Raw genomic sequence first — 20,511 nt, forward strand, 5'->3', positions numbered from 1 at the left:
ACCTGGAAAAAATATTTGCATTAAAGACTTTGTTTATTATTTTAAACCTCGATCTGAAGTGAAGGGGTTAATCCACACTTCCCAGAGCTGTGTAAACAAACTATAGAGAGATGTAGATGTAAGCTCATAGCCTCCATAGACACACATGCTTATCAAGGCTGGAAGGAGACAAGACAAGAAGGAGCACTAGATTTGTAACTTTTTCCCTGTGGAACAACCTGGACGCTGTATACATTGTAGCTTAACCTAGTGTAATCTTTCTAACCTTTCTAATTTATTGTAATCCACGTCCAGATTTGGGATTGATAGTAGTGTGAGATGTATTATAGAAAGCTGTATACCCATCTTCACATGGAAATCCATACACTATTTGTTATCTGCTTCACAGCATCAAGAGACTAGGGCTGGATTCAAACCACGTTTTATATATGCGCAAAGCATATACATCGGGAAAGCACCCATATAACATATATGCTTGGCGTATTTATTAACAAATGGTGGAAGGCGGAAGACCTATGCGGTCAGCGGAGGCAATGGATGGCTATGGGGAGTGAATGCAGCGGAGAGAGGACCTGGTGATGTCACTGTCCATATTAGGGCAGTGACTTCACTGGAGAAAAACACCCCATTCATTGGCAGCAGACAGCCATTGGTACACTCCTCCCTACGCATTCAGAGGGGAGGGGGGTCCCCAGGTGACGTATCCCACTATATAAGCTTTAAGTGGGATATGTCTGTGCCATAAGTTGTAAGGACACGTTGTAATCTTCCTGACATCTCCTTACAACATATGGCAAATGGAGTGATGTGAACCCAGCCTTATAATGATTTTTAGCCAAAAAAAAAGTTTTATTTTTCAGCAGAGTCCCCCTTTAGAAAGACACTTCCCCCAATCCCTGCCATTTTTTAACACCTCCAAAATATAGGATTTGTAAAACTCTCCAAAATACGCCTCTGTCTCGACGATGACTTCCTCGTTTGAGCTAAAAAAAATTTTTTTCCAGCAAGCCATTTCTTCATGTTGGAGAACAAGAAAAAGTCACAGGGAGTCAGATTGGGTGAATACGGGGGTGTGGCAGCAATTTATAACACAATTCATGCAGTTTGGTGGCGACAACTCCGGATGAATGTGCTGGTGCGTTATCGTGGTGAAACGGCACCTTCGTTTTCGCAAAATGCGGCCTCCTCAAAAACGGATGTTCGCCCATGTTTTAATTTGTTGAACCAATATCTAACTGTGGTCATAGATGGCGAAGTGTCCTCACATTTTTTCCCATCCAAAAACAAAAAGCAAATTATCAAACAATACTGCTCTTTTTCCATCTTAGTGAAAATCATGAAACACGTCTTACTCAAATGGCTGCCAAATCCAAACTGACCTATCAATCGGTCTGCGTTTTTTTTTTTTTCCCGTCGTTATCCCTTACAGGGCCAATCTTCTATGGCAGTGATGGCAACCAAAGACCCATTTATTTATCGCAAAGCGTCAACATAGAAATTTAATTCTTGATTTATACTCTGCTCTGTCACAGCTTTCATTCATATCAGCACCCAGAGGACATCAATAAAGCAGAAAAAAGAAGAAATCATTGTAGCTTCCCTCCGGGGTCCCATAAACAGGAAGAATTGTCAGGGCCGGAGCAGGAACTACAATGATAATAAAGATCTGTCCACACCTTCCCACTCCTCCAGTAGTCCCAGGTAGCACTGTCACTTTAAAATACCTCTGTGCACAGCAAGTCCTGGGCTGTCTGGGACTGCAGGAAGATAGCTGGAGTCATCTCTGGTGATTACCTGGGTGCCCATAGAAAGGGCTCTGAGTGCCACCTCTGGCACCCATGCCATAGGTTAGCCACCACTGTTCTATGGTATTATGGTGAGCAATCTCACATCAGTTTACATTAAAGGATATTTACCACCAGGATCAAGGATTTTAAAACATACAGGTGTGTGCCCTTTTTAGCAGGATCTGTTCTTCTTTTAGCTTCTTGTGCCCTGGTTTTTACCGAAAGACTTTTTAAAATTATGGAAATGAACCTGAGGGGCTCTGGGCTCCATAGGTGCTAATGAAGCCTGGAGCCCCTCAGACTCACTTGCATAATTTTTAAAGCCTTTTTTTTCTTAAAAACAAGGGCATAAGAAGCTGAAAGAAGAGTGGATCCTTCCAGAGGGTGCGCACACCAGTATATCAGTTTGTTTGGTTTACAGTCCTTCATCCTGGTGGTAGATGTCCTTTTAAGAAGCTTTTTATTTTTAAAGCTGCAACTGATTTTTTTTTTCTCAGTTTTATCTATATTTTGTCTAAGTATATTATGTAGCTTCCTTTATACAGGCATGCTGCTAAATGCAGCTCATGGGTACCATGTGAGGCAATATGTGCAACAGCTCAAGGATTCCTCAGTCTCCAGAGCCTCTAAGCTGTCTGATGTTAAGCTCTAGGGAGAACATGACTCCAAGTGACCTTGACAGCCAAGCTTTCTTGCATGCCTAGGCCTAGCATCTCTCTCTGAGAAGACATCATATAGTAGATCATTGTGTCTTTCTCAGTGTTTGTATTGCATTATTATTATTATTATTATTATTTTATTTTTCATGGTGGTCAGTGCTAATGTTCCTATGGTGGTGTCACAAGCATGTAGACTTGATTTGGTACATATAAAACAGTGTGTGCTACATTTGATGCATCTTCTCAGTAAAATATTAGACAGCATTTGTAAATCTTTTTTTTATGTAATATTTGCATTGGTACAGAAAATTCTTATACATTTGAACACTGAAACCTATTCTGATTGGTACCAAATACACCTCTAGGTATAAATAGCCCATGTCATTGTATTATTGAATAGAGGTGACAAATGGGATTTTGTAAGCTTCCATCCACGTTCCAGCAAGCATCTATAATGTCCTTTAGCTATTATCCAGCAATAGACAGAGCTTAGGTCCCCTGAGCATTTTCTTGTATGCAGGCATATCTGTCAGCTTTAATAAGCAGCTATTCGGGATTGGGCCGGTGAACCGTACATTTCAAAGCTAGGAATATTTTTAATGTTACAAATTATCTTTGTCAAATAAACTACAACATAGATGTATGTTCCCTGGTCTTCCTTTCACCGTCAGCTGCGAGAGAATCTCTGTGGTTAGAGAAAGAAGTGAGAGCGCGGCAGCATTATGAGAAGCATTTGGAAGAACGCAAGAAGAAACTTGAAGAACAGAGGCTCAGAGAGGAAAGGAGGCGCGCTGCAGTGGATGAGAAGCGAAGGCAGAAACTGGAAGAAGAAAAAGTAGGTCATCTTACTTCTCATACATGTTTTTCTTCTATAGGGGATGTAACATATTTTTCTTGCTGGTGTATAGAAATTACGAGTACAAAACACCAGCATTTCATGTGTTTTATATGGGATTTAAAAAGTGTATTGTGCCTGGCAGAGCTGTATATTAAACCAGAACTCCTCCTTCTGGGAGTCCGACTACAACTCTAACTCTATTGTCATTTGAACTAATGTATTTATATAAATAAATGAAAACTCCAAACTTTTTACATTCTTATTAAATACAGGATATTGATATCTAATCCCATATTTTGAAGCTCCACAGCTTTGGTGTCTGGTGTTGTGGCTCAACCTCATTTAGGTAGATGGGGGAGAGCAGCAATACCTTATACAGCCCATGAGAAGTTGTGACATGGTTTTGGAAAAAACATTTTTCAAATTCATGAAAACGACTTTAATGGTGGTGTTATTCTATAATAGAAATTGATCATACTTTTCACCTTTTTTTTCATGAAAAAGGAACGTCATGAAGCGGTGGTAAAACGTACTATGGAAAGAAGTCTGAAACCAAAGCAAAAAAATAACAGATGGTCTTGGGGCGGCGCTCTCCAGAGCAACACAAGCATCAGCAGCTCAGGTAAAACAAAAAAGACAAAGAGCTTTTAACATCATTATAAAGTTATGTAAAAAGGTGTAGGAAAAGCTCGATAATAGGGTTTGACAAGATTAGATCTAGCAGTTCTCTTGGACTGTGTATATGATTCAAGACTTTTGGTCTCCGAACAGAAACGCATTGGACCGCCAAGACTTGTTTATTGGATTTTGGCAGTATTTATACCCTCCAGTTTTTAAATGGCTCCTCCTAATCTTATGGTCATAGCATTACCAGTCATTGAATGGACATGATTAATACTCAAATCAAAATCCTACAGGGGTGTTTGACATTTAAATATTACAAAATCCTAAAAATTAGCTAGTCTTCTTTCCAAGTTAGGCTTAGTACTGGAGACTGTCATTCTTTTCAGCACTGAGTGAATAAATGTGTTTAGTACTGTAAATTCATGAACCTTTCAATCCATCATGGTCACATCCTTTTTTTTCTATTCATTTTTGCATGTTCTGTTTCTTAGGTTACTTTGTTGACTCATCATTCAATGTCGATTTATCCGACCTGGCATACCATTTCCAAGCCAAGGGTCGATTCAGACGAGGTGGTACTTAAACCACTGTTATGTGATTTCCTTTTTAGTTTCTGCTTAGTGACTTAACCTGAGTGATGTAGACCATTTTTTGCTAACAACCAAGAGTCTTGTAAACCTAATGTGGTGTTAATGTATAGAAGGTGCAGACCATATGTTTCATCTGAAACATAGGCGCTCTACTTGTCTGTCTCTATAGTTGTTCTTATGGTGGCACTTCTGCTTGTTTTTTTATGCAGAGAGGACTCATAACTTGGGTTATTTACTTCATCTCAATATCTAACATTGGGCTTTATTATTTGGTTAAACCTTTCTCATTTCTGGAGGAGACTCTCTCTCGCAGCCACCATAAAAATGTAATTGTCAGCAGATTCCATAAAAATATTGCCAAGACAATGTTGTGGCACTCTGCATTGATAGATTTTGCTGATACTCTCCCACCTTGTGTTACAGTGTTGTGTTTTTCTATGTCCAGTATCTTGTGTGCAATGTCTGTGTTGTTGGCTTAGCCTTATATTAGCCTAAATATTTTCCTTCAAAGGAGTCCTGAAATTACTTTTGGTGCAGTGTCCTAAAAATTACAGTTCAATTTCTCCACCTCATTGCCCTCCCATGGCCTCTCCCCAGCTCCCTTCCCCCACTTATGTCAGCTCACTGCCACAAGCAATTCTTATTTGAATTGCCCCCCTGCCCTTCGTGGGACTCACCACACACAGCTTACATATAGCCAGATAATGATTTTAAAAAAATAGAGAAATCACTGGAATTATTCCGACGCATGACAAGGGAATTTTTAAATCAACATGCCTGAGCTATAGGAACTTGTCGTCATGGAAAAATGACCTTCTTGATGACCGGTTCCCTTTTAGTCATTTATGGCACTGAATAGTCATTGCCCAGATTAACCATCATACTGCAGGTGTGCTGTGTGCAAGGAGTGTTTTCTGTGGTATGTTGTTGGAGGAGGAGTGCCCAGGTTATTTTAGTCTTCCCTGATGTAAATGGAGCCCTGCATTGCAGATCGTTTATGAAGACGAGCAGCAACCATGTCATTGGGTCATCTACCAGTTTACTGGTATTAATACATTATATGGCTGTGCTCCATTAGCAATATCTCCGTTTGTTTTAGATCCTGACAGGAGGTCAGTTTCAACAATGAACCTCTCGAAACATGTTGATCCAGTTATTAACAAGCGACTCTCCACATCATCTGCAACATTACTTAATACTCCAGACAGAGGTACAGTGCTACAAGAGAATACAGACATTGATATGCCTTGTTCACTATATCATTGGAAAAGTGACTGATTTCTGCAATATGGAGTAATCTAGACTAAAGATATAGTATGCAGTTGTATTGTATCCTCCTGTCTTTGAAGTGCTTTATATTGCTCAAATAACACTGCCAGCAATTGCTTCAATGGCAAATGAAAGAACCAGACGAAGTAACTAGGAATCTGGTACGGCTGCTTTGTAAGAAGCTTCAGGCCATGGGACATGCATAATATTCTGCAAGGTTCAGACATATATCCTATGTAAAGAGGTTACCAGTCTGTGGTGTTTATCGTTGTCATTGTTTTGTGACATTCTTTCATCTGCCAACAAAACCTCATTTTGTGGTGTTAGTTATCGAAGCAAAATTGTCATCATTGTACTTCAGATCTGCCGATTCCATAATCCTGCATGCATGCTACTAATATTTATGGAAACACCATACATATTTACAAAATGTATTTGTCTACTATAGCAAACCCTTAGTTTTGCTGGCTTGGAGTGGGATTTACAGTACCTTGCATTTTATTAGCAGTATCGATATGAAGAGGGAATTTGGGTAGATCTGTACATATTACACATGTAGAAAGGCTTGGGTAAGAAATAGGGGCTCTAGCGGCCTCAGTTTAAATTGTGCCCCTAAACCTGGTGGCTCGTGGCCTTCCCATTGCCATGCTGGCATCCACCATACATGTTTTCTAGCAGTTCCCTCAAGTGCCCAGATGGATTGAGGCATCCAGAGGGAGTGCTATAAAAACACAACTGCCAGGTATAAGAAGAAACCCATGAAAATTTAGGGCAGTGGCACAAAATGATATTTCTGTGCATTGATCACTTTTGCGACCCAGCAATGCAGCTTTAAGTTACAGACCAGTTACACACAGAGGCAAAAAAAGGAAACTGTGAGGGTCAGGGGACCAAAGCTACAATTCCGCTTCAGAGCCATGAGCCTGTAGCTGCACACCTGGGCTTAGGTTTTGCTTAAGCCATTATCCTACTTATGTGGTACAACTCAGAGACAGCTCAAGTAGTATAAATATGAACCCTGACCAAAATTCCTGCAGTTGTTAAATGAGAAGTACAGCACCAGATCCCCTTAACTTTCAGCTCATACATTTAGCCAGACTTAAAGGACATCTACCACCAGGATGAAGGATTATAAACCAAGTACACTGACATACTGGTGTGTGCCCCCTCTGGAATGATATGCTCTTCTTTTAGCATCTTATGTTCTTGTTTTTACAAAAAAAGCCTCAAAATTATGCAAATAAGTCTGAAGGGCTCTAGGCTTCATAGATGTTAATGGAGCCTGGAGCCCCTCAGGCTCAGTTGCATAATTTTTAAAAGTTTTTTCTTAACAAAAAGGATATAGGAAGTTTAAAGAAGAGCGGATCCTTCCAGACGGTGCACACACACTATTATGTCAGTGTGCTTGGTTCATAATCCTTCATCCTGGTGGTAGATGTCCTTTTAATACCAGTGTTAAGCAAAGTTAATGCAGAGGTAAAATTTATGAGAAAAGAGAAAGTAAGAAATGATGTCCTGCAGTGTGGTGTCACTTTGTAACTAGGTTAAATTTTCCAGAGGGGTTGTAATATAATATCATGGAATAATTTTAGATGTGACACAAATTAATTTTCCTAAATGTTGTAGCAGAGTTATTAACCATATTTAATGAGACTTGTATATGAATATAGGTTACGGGTCACACTCATTGTGCCTTCTACACTGTTTCCAGAACTGTCTGTGTCTAATATTCTGTTTCTAACAACTAGGGCGGCGACCGCTGCTTAGTCCATGGGAGTCCAATGTAGTGTCCCGGCTACTAAAGCCTACACATTCTCACCTGGCTAGGAGTAAAAGCACAGCAGCTCTGTCGGGAGATGCAGGTAATTTATTATTCCATACCAGGACTGTAGGTGAGCTGTACATATGCATAGAGTTTGCCATTCTGCGTTGACCAAACAGGGTTTGTACCCTTTCTCCAGTTCCTGCATGTAGTGACCGACTTAGAAGTGTTTGTGTGGATTGTGGCTTGTCATATTTGTCAGATATGTCACTGCATACTGTATCGGGCTGTATCTGTGCCTGCATAGAATCCATTGCCTTCTCATATTAAAAAACAAATAATGGCTCTGTGTCCAGGCTCTGTAGATTAAAAGCACTTTTTTAACCTTTTATTATTATTCTAGGTAGACCAGATCTTTTTTTTTTTCTTTTTTCATAGACAGCCAGAAAGTGAAAATTGTCCTTTTGACATTTATTGAGGCTATTCAGTCATTGTCCAGACAGTTAATATATTTACTCTGCTGGTATTTACTGTAATACTATATCTTATGTACGTGAGTAATGCACAGTGTTGACTGAAAAGGCTCTTTCATTGAATTTCATAAGGTTAACAAAGAAGTTGAATTCAGTGACATATTAAAAAAGATTTCTAGATTTTGAAGCACACCAACAATCTGGAAGTCATGGTAAAGTTAAGTGACCACCAAGATGAAGGATTGTAAACCAAGCACACTAACATGCTGGTGTTGCAGGATCCGCTCTTCTTGTAGCTTTTTATGGCCTTGTTTTTAAGAATAAAGGTTTTTAAAAACTATGCAAATGAGCCTAAAGGGCTCCAGGCTCCATTGACATCTATGAAGCCAGAGCCCCTCAGATTCATTTGCATGATTTTTAAAACCTTTTTGCGTATAAGCAAGTTCTTAGGAAGCTAAAAGAAGAGCAGGAAATTACAGAAGGGTACACAGCAGCATGTAAGTGTGCTTGGTTTACAATCCTTCATCCTGGTGGTAGATATCCTTTAAGCTATTTTAATGTCTTCTGTACTTTGCCCTCACAACTACAATGCAGAGACTGAAGTTTGCTGTGTAATATAGCAGACACCTGCGAAGCCTAATTGATACCTTGACTATATATAGACTCATTGAGTTTTGGTGCCTGTCATTTTTTATTGATAATTTTTTATCCTGGAATTTTGCTGGAATATTCAATGCAGGCTCCTTATGGAACCTATGACACAGTGGTAAATGTATGCATTTTTTGCGGGTTGATGAGAAGCTTTTATATCATATTTTGTTTTGATTTATTGTTTTGTTTATTTCTCTATTACTTTTAGATATATATTCTATATTTTTTTCTGAATCATTTAGTGCTTTTGTCTTCTTTGCTTTATGAAGCATGGGTCTGTAGTCTGTGATTGTGGGATTTTCTGAGCATGTATTTCCAAAATAATCTTGTAAATTTGTATAATTCCAAAATCATTATGTGATTGTTTCTGCGTTTGAAAAATCCCAAACCATCATTGTCTAACTTATCATAACCTTTTTCTATTCCCAGAACTTGCTGATGTTCAGGGATAGATATCATTGGAAAATTCATCTATTACAATTTCCAAAGCATAAGTATGGCTAGTTGTTTCCAGGTTTCCTATAAATTGCAGTACAGTACAGTGATGGTTTTGGAGAAGACTTACCTCTTGCTGGTATTAACAGGCTACTTTTCTTCTCTTCCTTTTTTCTTTCCTTGCTTCCTGCTTCTGGCATTTTCCTCTTCATCGCCAACTATCTCTTTTACTTATCTAAAAAAAAAAAAAACTCTAGTTATCCCCATTTGTCCTCGTTCAGCATCTTGCAGCCCCATAAGTCCCCAGCTCTCCAAGACTCCAACCAGTAAAAGTTCAGAGAAGGCTAAACATTTTTTCACTACACCAGAGGCAATAGGAAGAAGACGGACCACGCACTTTGCCGGAAGCAGCAGTGTAAGTATCATTAGTGTAATCATTAGTTAAGGGACCAAAATGACCACTTAAAAATGTGCTACATGGTTACTAAGGCCACTAGGCACTTTTCAAAACAGGCATGTGTCTCTGTCAAGTTGTAAAATGGGCCATTTATTTCAACACGTAAAGGACAAAGCCTAAAACTGCCTTCAGAACAAGGACCCTTTTCCGCTTTTTTCCTGCTCAAATCCCAAAAGATATACACTTGAACATGGACATATAAGGGCTTGTTTTCTGCTGGAAGATTGGTATTTTCCAATGGGTTTATTTTTATGGTAAGAATAGCACGAGGATTCAAATTTATTAACCGTTTCCTGCAATCATACAGTTTTGGCGCTTGTTTTGTTAATTGAAATATTTATTAAGTTCACCCCACAGTATAATAAACATGCTATAATTATTCTATGTACAGGTTTTCTTACATTTGACTACTTTAGCAAATAAAAACTCCTTTTTATGGAAAAAGCATTTCCCTAAGTGTCGCAATATTCTGAGAGCTATAACTTTTTTATTCCTCATTTAATAGAGCATTATTAGGGCTTGTTTATTGCGGGGAAAGGTAGCGGTTAGATTGGTACTATTATAGGGTACATCTAACTTTTTGATTGCTTTCTATTACATGTTTTTGGGAGGTAGGAAGCACTAAAATTGCAATTTTTAGTTATTTTTTTATTTCTTATACACCTGACAACACGGGTATTATATTGTAATCGATGCTAAGCCAAGGTCGCTATGGATGCGACAATACCAATTTTTGGGGGGTTATTTTATATATAAGTATATATGGTATAGGGAAATGGGAGGTGTTTTTTAAATTATTTTATTTATGGGGTTTTTTTTTTGTTTTTTTTTACTGTACCACTAGGTGACTTACACTGGGGATACCTTGATCCCTTAGACAATACATTGCAGTACTTCTGTGCCATTTTGGGCCAAAGTGATAAAACTGAACTACAGCCATGTTATTTCCTTTTTTTTAACCTTTCTGTGCAGAAAGTAGTTATAAGCTGTCATGTTGCCGGCAAGTTGTATGAATGCAATGTAAATGAACACAAAAGAGGAGAGGGAAAGAAAAGAGCAGAAAATAGAAAGGAAAAAAATAAAAAATCAAGGATGCAGGGATGTTTGAGGTGGTCCAAGCTATCCAGCTCTGGCCGTGTTTAGAAAGTTTAATAATAATAATAACTCTTTATTTATATAGCGCACACAGATTACGTAGCGCTGCACAAAGCATGACAAATTGGTCCCTGTCCCCATGGGGCTTACAATCTAAACAACCTAACAGTATGTTTTGGAGTGTGGGAGGAAACCGGAGGAAACCCACGCAAACATGGAGAGAACATACAAACTCTTTGCAGATGTTGACCTGGGTGGGATTAGAACCCAGGACTCCAGTGCTGCAAGGCAGAAGTGCTACTCACTCAGCCACCGTGCCACCCATTTATTTAAATCGATTAATAATATCCAAGGGGGCTATTTCTCAACAAAGACACTGAAGGGAGTATATTTTATGATATATCATATTTACAGGATATTAAACAGATCTTTTTTTTTAGGTAGAGAAAAAAGAAAAACGTGATGCAGATAAGGAGCATACATCATTAACACCTATATCCACAGCAAAAAGAACAATTTCACCTAGTGTACCTAAACCAAAATCACCAGCACCTACATCTGTAGGGTAAGTAAGATTCTGCCACTGTGCTCTTTTCTCAACCTCTAAGTATTGAAATTGTTGCCAGAAAGTTCCTATGCAAAAACCTAAAATTCAGTTTCTACAGTTTCCCAGATTCTGGTGAGTTGTTGAAAAGGAAAGAAAATGTGTGAATGAAATTATTATATAATCTCGAAATTAGCTTGAAGAGATGCATTTACATCCTTAAACTGTGCAATTGTAAGGAAGCTGGCATTAGTGACATCTAGTATCTAGTACCTTACAGGTGGTGATCTTCTCCATTAGGATAAGGACTTCTTTAGGATTTCTCCCGGCCATGGTTTTTCTCTGCTGATTTCACAGTCAAATGTCTTTAGCTCCATGCAGCACATCTCCACACTGCACCCCTACAAATACCACAGTCACGTACGGTAATAATAGATTGTGTTCCTAAATATATGGTATTCTCACAACACGACTAAACACACTATTCCCCACATAAAACATATAGTCCCTAGAATAAATTATAGTATCTACAGCACCCTGCTAATTTATATACATACCTTTTTTATTTATATACATTTCCCCTCATTTATTTACAACAGCCCCCTTATACATGCTTTCAAATTAAATCATATATAGTACTATAAGGCCACCCTGTTTAATTAAAATACAGCCTCTATATGCAGATCCCCATACAGTATATAGAGCCATGCCGCACACAGTCTCCCCCAGCAGCACAGTGCCTCCTCCATTATATGCAGCAGTATCATATACAGCCATGACACCCAAAAAAATAATAAACCTGGTACTTACCTCCAGCCCCAGAGCTCCCCCCGCAACTCTTCATCCACGTTGTCTGTAGTGCCAGCCTGTATCCTGCAGAGCGGTGCACACAGGGGTGCAGTGCTGCACTGCTCTGCCTGTCAATTACACTGGCAAATCAAAGATGCCAATGTAATAGATTTTTCAGGTAGTATGGACTTGCTAGCATTTGGCAAGTCTGTACTACCAGCGGTCTGCTGCCCCCAAAAAGGCTCTGCATTCTGCCGTCTGGGGTGAGGATTTTATCCCGCCTCATGGCAGATGCGGCCCTGTATCCGGCAGCTCATTGGCGTACAGATGTTGCAGTTTTGTCTTTAGATCCTGCATGTGTGTAGATTGGCAAAGTTGCCATGCAAGCTGGTCCCATTAATGTTTGATAAATGATCCTGATGGAAATGGAGGCATCTGATCCTTCCACATCATGTCTTATCACTGAGCTGTTCCTTAGTGTTCCTCATATCACCACAAAGGAGACCCACTGTTTTATTCAGTAGCTTCCGAGATAATGTATAGTTCCTTGTTCACAACACCACTGCAAATGAAGGCTATGGTGGATAGCTGTCATTCCCTGGATACGTAATGACTGCAATCACTGCATATTTTTTTCTGCTGGAAATGCTATGACAGGTTGTGTAATGAAGGTGCCACCCCAACATTATGTGGACAACTTTATTAGCGACTCACACTTCTCACCGGATTGAGAAGTCATTTTCAACTGGTGGTCCATCTGGAACATAGGGAGCCGGTTTAAGGAGTGTGTGTCTCTTGTGTAGCGACTGTTGACAAAATTTTCAACAAGCTAGGTAAGAAGAGCATGGAAATGCCTGGCAATTTTTTTAGAAACTATCTCTCCCTCCAGGAGATACACTACCCAAAAGCAGCCCCCCAGAGCTAGGTGTCTTATCGGACCACTCGTATAATGTATTAAATATCTGGATACATTTATTTTGTCAGTGAGTGTGTTCATGCTTAACAGACTGAAGGCAATATACTCATGTATTTTTAAGTGACTATTAAAAAGGTTGAAGGAAAAAACAAAGATACATGCTATATTGTCTTCAGAGGCATAGACTTATTTGTAAGTTCTTAAATACAGCCAATGTGATGGTGCTAACTCCAGGATGTCTTTGTTTTTATCACAGCCATAAATCATCACCTAGGCCAGTATCAGCTATTGTAAACGTCTCCATTAAGGCAGCCGCCAGCCCTCAACGTCCACTCTCTCCAGGAAATGTCCGACCAGTAAAAAAAGACAAGGAGGAGACCAAGAAGAAGCAGGAAGAAATCCCACCTAATACCGACAAAAAGGAGAGTGTAGAGGAGAAAGATCTACCAGCATCAATTGCAGAAGAAAGGCCCCGGACTCCAAGCCCCGTCACTACTGAAACTAAACAAGGTACATGGATATTCTCTTGGCTCTGGCTCCAAATGTGGGATTTTTTTAGATACTTCAGTATTTATGCTGCAAATGAATAGGATGAGTAATGAGCATAGGATGGGGGTGTTGAGGCCTCCATCAAAAAAATTTTCATAGAAAATGTAGTTTTCCTACTTAAGAATCCAGAAGTCTCTCACTATTTTCAGCAGGAAATGAATAGTTCCTATCCCCTTAAAATGTAATATTTAGACCTATCTGACACCATGCCAGAAGAAGCAGCTTTTGGTCACATGCCTTTGGCAAAGCCAAGCCAAGCCAAAGAGGTGGTAAGCCAAAGGGAGTGATGAGAGCGATGCCAGTTCATTTCTGGGCATAGAGACTATGCATTTTTTAGCTAAAAACAATGAACCTGTCATTGAATCTGGTGACAAGTTCCTTTTAAACAGTGACTTGTCACTATCTATTTTGGGGATTTAACCTCTTTATATATTAGCTGCACTTATTTATGGCAGACCTCTACTTTTACAGTCCAGATCTTGTGTACAATTCGGTAAACAGAAACAGCAATATTCTAAATGTGAATTTAAACTTGAGCTACCAATAGACTTATTCTGCAGCTCACCTCATTTTTGGTTGGTTCCCAAGATGACCTAATGTGTTGATGACAGCCAGAACTTGTTGGATTCCCCCTTTTCCCAGTGTAAACCCTGCCAGGGTCTTTGTCTGAAATGAATATTTATGTTCTGCCAAGTAAACATGTATATTATGGGGGTGATAAGAGTTGGCCAAACAGCTACAGCTGCAGAAATCTTGTTGCCATGCATTGTCAAGCTGTGTTATGGTCCGAAGAAAGGATAAATGGCATAAAGGGCAAAATGGTTGTTCCTCCCAGAAAGCATTTTCACTACTTTGCTTTTAGTGTAAGTTTGTTCTTCAACCAGGTGAGTGAAACATATCCATAGGCCTTTATTCCTTTTGACTTTCGTTAGACAGTATAGAGCAAAACCATTTTAAATAATGTGATCTACTACAGATGCATCTGTGCATTGGAGCTTGTTGATGACTTGAGCTACTGTGCTAGAGGTATATAGCTATGTGCTGGAGATATGTTCATGAATACACTGTTCGATGAGTCGCAAACTCTCAGAATATATATATATTGGTTTTCATTGGCACCATTATAAGCCTCTCACATCCAAGAGGAGGATCACTGTGCAATGAGTCCTGCACTGCTGATTCTATTGTAAATAGCCTTGGCATCTGGAACTAGTTTAGGACTAAAAACGTTGGCCTTCAATTGTTTAACACTTTAGATGTTGTGGTTAATAGCAATAACATACCATATATACTCGAGCATAAGCCTAGTTTTTCAGCACAAAAAAATGCTGAAAACCCAAACTCAGCTTATACTCGGGTAAAAAAATATGTATCAAAACTTCCCCGCTTCTGGCTATATACTGGGGGGTTTTGGGCTGGCAGGCTATATACTGGGGGGCAGGTGCTGGCTATATACTATGGGGCAGGGTTCGGCAGGCTATATAATGGGGAGGCTGTGACCAATGCATTTCCCACCCTCGGCTTATACTCGAGTCAATATGTTTTCCCAGGTTTTTGTGGTAAAATTAGGGGCCTTGGCTTATACTCGAGTATATATGGTAATCTACTGTATCTATTTGAGTACAAGTCGACCCGAGTATAAGCCGAGGCCCCTAATTTTTCCACAAATAACTGTATACTCCAGTATAAGACTAGGGTAGGAAATGCATTGGTCACAGCCTGCCCTAGTAATGAAATGCCTTTCAGGCCGCCTAACAATGAAATGAACTGCAACCAACACCCCTTAATGATGAAATGCCCTGCAGCCAGTCCCCCCTGCTAATGAAATGCCCTGCAGCCTCTCGCCGTATGAAAAAAAATAAACTTGCATACTCACAGCGCTCCCCATTAATCCAGCAGAGGTGCGTCCATGCAGTAGTGAGGTGGGGGAACTCGCCTAAGCAGACAGGCTCCCCTCCACCTCCTCACAGGTGCTTAGATTCCTAACCCTGCCCTTCTTTACCAATGTCCCCTTCATCCAGCGGAACTTGTGTTTGATAAAGACTCCGAAAGGTCACACAAATATATGTACAAAGCTGCAACAAAATATTTTTGGATTTCAGAAGGTTATTTTGGAGTACTGTGGAGTAATTATTTTTGTCATGCATTCAAGATTTAAAAGTTATCTTGTTACTTAACTAATTAGTGCGAGATTTTCTTTTTTTTTTTTTTTCATTATTATCTTCCTTTTTTTAAGTAGGGGCATCATCATTGCCATCAACACCAGTTCTATCATCACCTAGTGTGACAAACAAGCCATTTGCTGGAACCACTGATCCAGGGGAAGCTACCAGAATTCTTGCCGAGAAGAGAAAGCTTGCTCGAGAACTAAGAGAGCGGGAAGAGCAAGAGAAGAGAGAAAGGGAAGAGGAAGAACGGTAAAATATGGATTGCATGATGGGAACAACTGTATTTTTGAAGGATATGTAGGCAGGATTTACCTTATATACTCGAGTATAAGCCTAGTTTTTCAGCACAAAAAATGTGCTGAAAACCCCAAACTCGGCTTATACTCGAGTCAAAAAAATAAATAAAAACTCGCCTTTCTGGTGGCACCCGTAGATCTTCTGTGCGATCCATCCGGTATTGTTGTGCTGCACGACGGGGAAGGGGGGGGGGGCTATATACACTGGGGCCGGGGCTGGCAGGCTATATACACTGGGGCCGGGGCTGGCAGGCTATATACACTGGGGCCGGGGCTGGCAGGCTATATACACTGGGGCCGGGGCTGGCAGGCTATATACACTGGGGCCGGGGCTGGCAGGCTATATACACTGGGGCCGGGGCTGGCAGGCTATATACACTGGGGCCGGGGCTGGCAGGCTATATACACTGGGGCCGGGGCTGGCAGGCTATATACACTGGGGCCGGGGCTGGCAGGCTATATACACTGGGGCCGGGGCTGGCAGGCTATATACACTGGGGCCGGGGCTGGCAGGCTATATACACTGGGGCCGGGGCTGGCAGGCTATATACACTGGGGCCGGGGCTGGCAGGCTATATACACTGGGGCCGGGGCTGGCAGGCTATATACACTGGGGCCGGGGCTGGCAGGCTATATACACTGGGGCCGGGGCTGGCAGGCTATATACACTGGGGCCGGGGCTGGCAGGCTATATACACTGGGGCCGGGGCTGGCAGGCTATATACACTGGGGCCGGGGCTGGCAGGCTATATACACTGGGGCCGGGGCTGGCAGGCTATATACACTGGGGCCGGGGCTGGCAGGCTATATACACTGGGGCCGGGGCTGGCAGGCTATATACACTGGGGCCGGGGCTGGCAGGCTATATACACTGGGGCCGGGGCTGGCAGGCTATATACACTGGGGCCGGGGCTGGCAGGCTATATACACTGGGGCCGGGGCTGGCAGGCTATATACACTGGGGCCGGGGCTGGCAGGCTATATACACTGGGGCCGGGGCTGGCAGGCTATATACACTGGGGCCGGGGCTGGCAGGCTATATACACTGGGGCCGGGGCTGGCAGGCTATATACACTGGGGCCGGGGCTGGCAGGCTATATACACTGGGGCCGGGGCTGGCAGGCTATATACACTGGGGCCGGGGCTGGCAGGCTATATACACTGGGGCCGGGGCTGGCAGGCTATATACACTGGGGCCGGGGCTGGCTGGCTATATACACTGGGGCCGGGGCTGGCTGGCTATATACACTGGGGCCGGGGCTGGCTGGCTATATACACTGGGGCCGGGGCTGGCTGGCTATATACACTGGGGCCGGGGCTGGCTGGCTATATACACTGGGGCCGGGGCTGGCTGGCTATATACACTGGGGCCGGGGCTGGCTGGCTATATACACTGGGGCCGGGGCTGGCTGGCTATATACACTGGGGCCGGGGCTGGCTGGCTATATACACTGGGGCCGGGGCTGGCTGGCTATATACACTGGGGCCGGGGCTGGCTGGCTATATACACTGGGGCCGGGGCTGGCTGGCTATATACACTGGGGCCGGGGCTGGCTGGCTACATACTGGAGAGGCTGTGATCAATGCATTTCCCACCCTCGGCTTATACTCGAGTCAATAGGTTTTCACAGTTTTTGGTGGTAAAATTAGGGGCCTCGGCTTATACTCGGGTCGGCTTATACTCGAGTATATACGGTAACTAGCTTTGTATTAATACTAATAATAACTAATACCAGGAGGAAGAAGGAGGAGATCGCCCAAAGACAAGCCATGGAAAGAGCTCGCCGAGAGGAGGAGGCAAAGCGACAGGAGACAGAACGAAAAGAAAAGGAGGAAAAGGAGCGTCAGGAGAAGGAAGAGCTGCAGAAACAACAAGCGGAGGAAAAGGAGCAGAGGGAGCGGGAGGAAGCAGAACGTCTTCAGAAGCAGGTAAGTCTCAAGGCACTTGAGGGAAACATAGCCAGGGCCATGATTTCACCTTCTTTAATTATTTGGCACAAATTGATATATATAATATATATATATATATATATATTGTAGCATTAAAACAAATTAAATAAATAGCTGTAAAAGGTATGTCTTAATGTAAACATATTATCAAGATAATTTCTTTTAAGTACACTAAAATAAAAAAAGAATTCATTTTTTTACCCATCTTCATTTAGAAGTTGTTGTGGTGACGTCCTGCCGTTTTCTTAATTTTCACCCCCACGCTCTACATGTGACCATACACCATCAATCTTTGTCCAAATGCATATTTAGCTGACCACTATTCTCGAAGTTTCTATTCTAATCAGAACCCACAATGCATTTGTTTCATGTCTCTCATTAAATAAAGGCTCCTTGCATAAATCCTGACAAACAAAGGTTGTCTGAACTTCCAGCACACAACAGATGGTGGTTTCTGACAAAACCAGAAATTGAGGCAGACTTGAATTTAATGTGTATGGTAACCCTAATACAGAAAGATAAAGCCATAAACACCAATTTTTAAGAACGTGGTCTGATCTGGTTATAGCTTTGTAGAGCAGTACATTGAGTGACTCTGCTATAGAACTTGTGACTTATGACTGCCTTTTATTCTAAACAATCTAGAAAGAAGAGGCTGACCGCATTCGGTTAGAGCGGGAAAAGCATTTCCAAAAAGAAGAGCAGGAGCGCTCAGAGAGGAAGAAGGTAACCGTTTTTTTTTTTTTATTTAAATGCAAGCGAACTTTTCAACAAAATTTTCCCTTCTCACTTTTCCTCCTCCTGGAATATTTTTTTCTTTAAAACTTGTCATGTGTCATCAAGACTTTTGTAAGCAAAACTATTTTATTGGCTGCTTAGCTCCTTCATGATGGAACACAGAGCATTATGAAAAGTAAGGGAAGTTCTAGAGTAAAAAAAGAATGACGTTACACTCCACGTAATTTGAGCATCTCTGCAAGATTTCTGACAACTTCCGCTAAGAAAAAACACAAATACTCTGGATAGATGAAGGGGAGCAACACAATATAGACCTCATTCTGTTTGGTATCATAAGGATTTTATACAAATTATATTGTCAGATTCCCTCCAGAGTTGCTCTTTAAGAAATAGACAATTGTATGATCATCTCATGAGATCGGCAAAACTACATTTTTTTCTTATATTTTCTTATACACAGAGACTGGAAGAGATTATGAAGCGAACAAGACGCAGTGAAGGTGTAGACAAGGTACTAGTATAAAATGTGATGACAAACCCTACATATCTGTAACATATGACTCCATATTAATTGACTTTTAAATAAAATGTCTTTTTATTTTTAGCAACCCACTGTTCAGAAAAATGGAGAGGTGTCAAAACCAGTGGAAAACACAGGTATGGAGGATTTCTAGGAACAAGTCTTCAAGCCACCAGTGTTAAAATAAACTAAAAAAACTATGTATTCCTATAGTTCTCTGTATATGTACAGTCATGAGAAAAAGAAAGCCCATCCTCTTTGAATTTTATGGTTTTAAGTAATGGGACATGGAAAAAAAAGTCTGGTCTTTAAAAGGTTTTAAAAATTGGTAATTACAACCTCAGATGAACATGTGATAAATTACACTGTGTCATTATTTAACACCTTAAGGACGTGGCCCTTTTTCATTTTTGCATTTTTATTTTTCACTCCCCACCTTCAAAATGATCTCTAATAGCCATCTGCTGGCTATTAGAGATCATTGCACATGGGAAGCCTGCGAGTCTCAATGAGACTGTGGGCTGCCATGCCAACAGATCGCCGCCCTCCGATGACGTCACAGGGGGCGGCGATCGGCCATCCAAGATGGCGGCTCCCATGTAAAGGTAAGTTAGGTGCCGCGGCTCCCATGTAAAAGTTAGCATCGACCGCGGCAGTAATAGGCGCGCGTCAGCATGTGTTATACAGCCGTCACCCGCTGTATATGCAGAGAGTTCAGCTCGCCATGCCAAATGCAGTTGTGATGTTTTGAATACATATTTTACATGCTTCCATAGAAATTAAGTGGAAAAGTAGCATTCAGATGTTGCTAAACAAATGCTTTTTTATAATCGATCAAGAGCAAGTGAAGACCACCTTTTTAAAGGCTGAAGTATTGGCAGTTCTGTGGAGTTTGGTCATACCAATATCAGCCAAGATCTTGGAGAGCAATTGTTGCTGCATGTCTATCTTGGAAAGAATATATAAGACATTTACAATTAATTTGGAATCTATTAATAAAAAAAAAAAAAAAAACGAATTCACTGAACAAAAATACAGCATTTCACAGAAATAATTCCAACCTATATAGTCCTTATGTTTTACAATTTTAGTTGTCCCTGGATATGACTGTAAATTTTCTGACTATGGTCAGCTTCTTCTCATGAATACCTTCTCTTGTTTGCACGGCTTCAGTGCTCTCTGCCTCTGCCTCCTCCTGCATTACAAGACCAGCTCAGACACAGGCACTTCCTGCTGGCAAGCAACAGTGTGCAGAGACTTACTCTACAAGCTACAGACAGATAAGGTCTTTATAGCAGAGATATGGTCTTTATAGCATAGCAGAGTGTTTTGTTGATTGAGGGAACAGAGCTGAGAATGTCATTGTGTTATATCCATCTCATCATCTCTCGTCTCTGATCG

At 41.2% G+C, this 20,511-nt stretch overlaps 1 protein-coding gene across 10 annotated transcripts in view; it reads left to right on the plus strand.

Annotated features, from left to right (window-relative positions):
• The window catches only part of MAP7 (microtubule associated protein 7), an 84,754-nt gene that overhangs the window by 60,235 nt on the left and 4,008 nt on the right, over positions 1-20,511 (plus strand). For 4 of the 10 annotated variants that reach the window (XM_072141452.1, XM_072141449.1, XM_072141447.1 and 1 more), the window contains exons 4-16: positions 3,118-3,281; positions 3,789-3,906; positions 4,400-4,480; positions 5,598-5,708; positions 7,516-7,629; positions 9,346-9,503; positions 11,081-11,205; positions 13,146-13,399; positions 15,675-15,855; positions 17,639-17,831; positions 18,498-18,578; positions 19,051-19,101; positions 19,196-19,247. In XM_072141452.1, the coding sequence (XP_071997553.1) occupies positions 3,118-3,281; positions 3,789-3,906; positions 4,400-4,480; positions 5,598-5,708; positions 7,516-7,629; positions 9,346-9,503; positions 11,081-11,205; positions 13,146-13,399; positions 15,675-15,855; positions 17,639-17,831; positions 18,498-18,578; positions 19,051-19,101; positions 19,196-19,247 (1,683 nt within the window). The remainder of the gene's footprint in view (positions 1-3,117; positions 3,282-3,788; positions 3,907-4,399; positions 4,481-5,597; positions 5,709-7,515; positions 7,630-9,345; positions 9,504-11,080; positions 11,206-13,145; positions 13,400-15,674; positions 15,856-17,638; positions 17,832-18,497; positions 18,579-19,050; positions 19,102-19,195; positions 19,248-20,511) is intronic. The other 6 variants (XM_072141448.1, XM_072141450.1, XM_072141453.1 and 3 more) reach the window with 6 other exon arrangements.

Source organism: Engystomops pustulosus, chromosome 3 (genome assembly GCF_040894005.1).
Source record: "Engystomops pustulosus chromosome 3, aEngPut4.maternal, whole genome shotgun sequence".
NCBI lineage: Eukaryota > Metazoa > Chordata > Amphibia > Anura > Leptodactylidae > Engystomops > Engystomops pustulosus.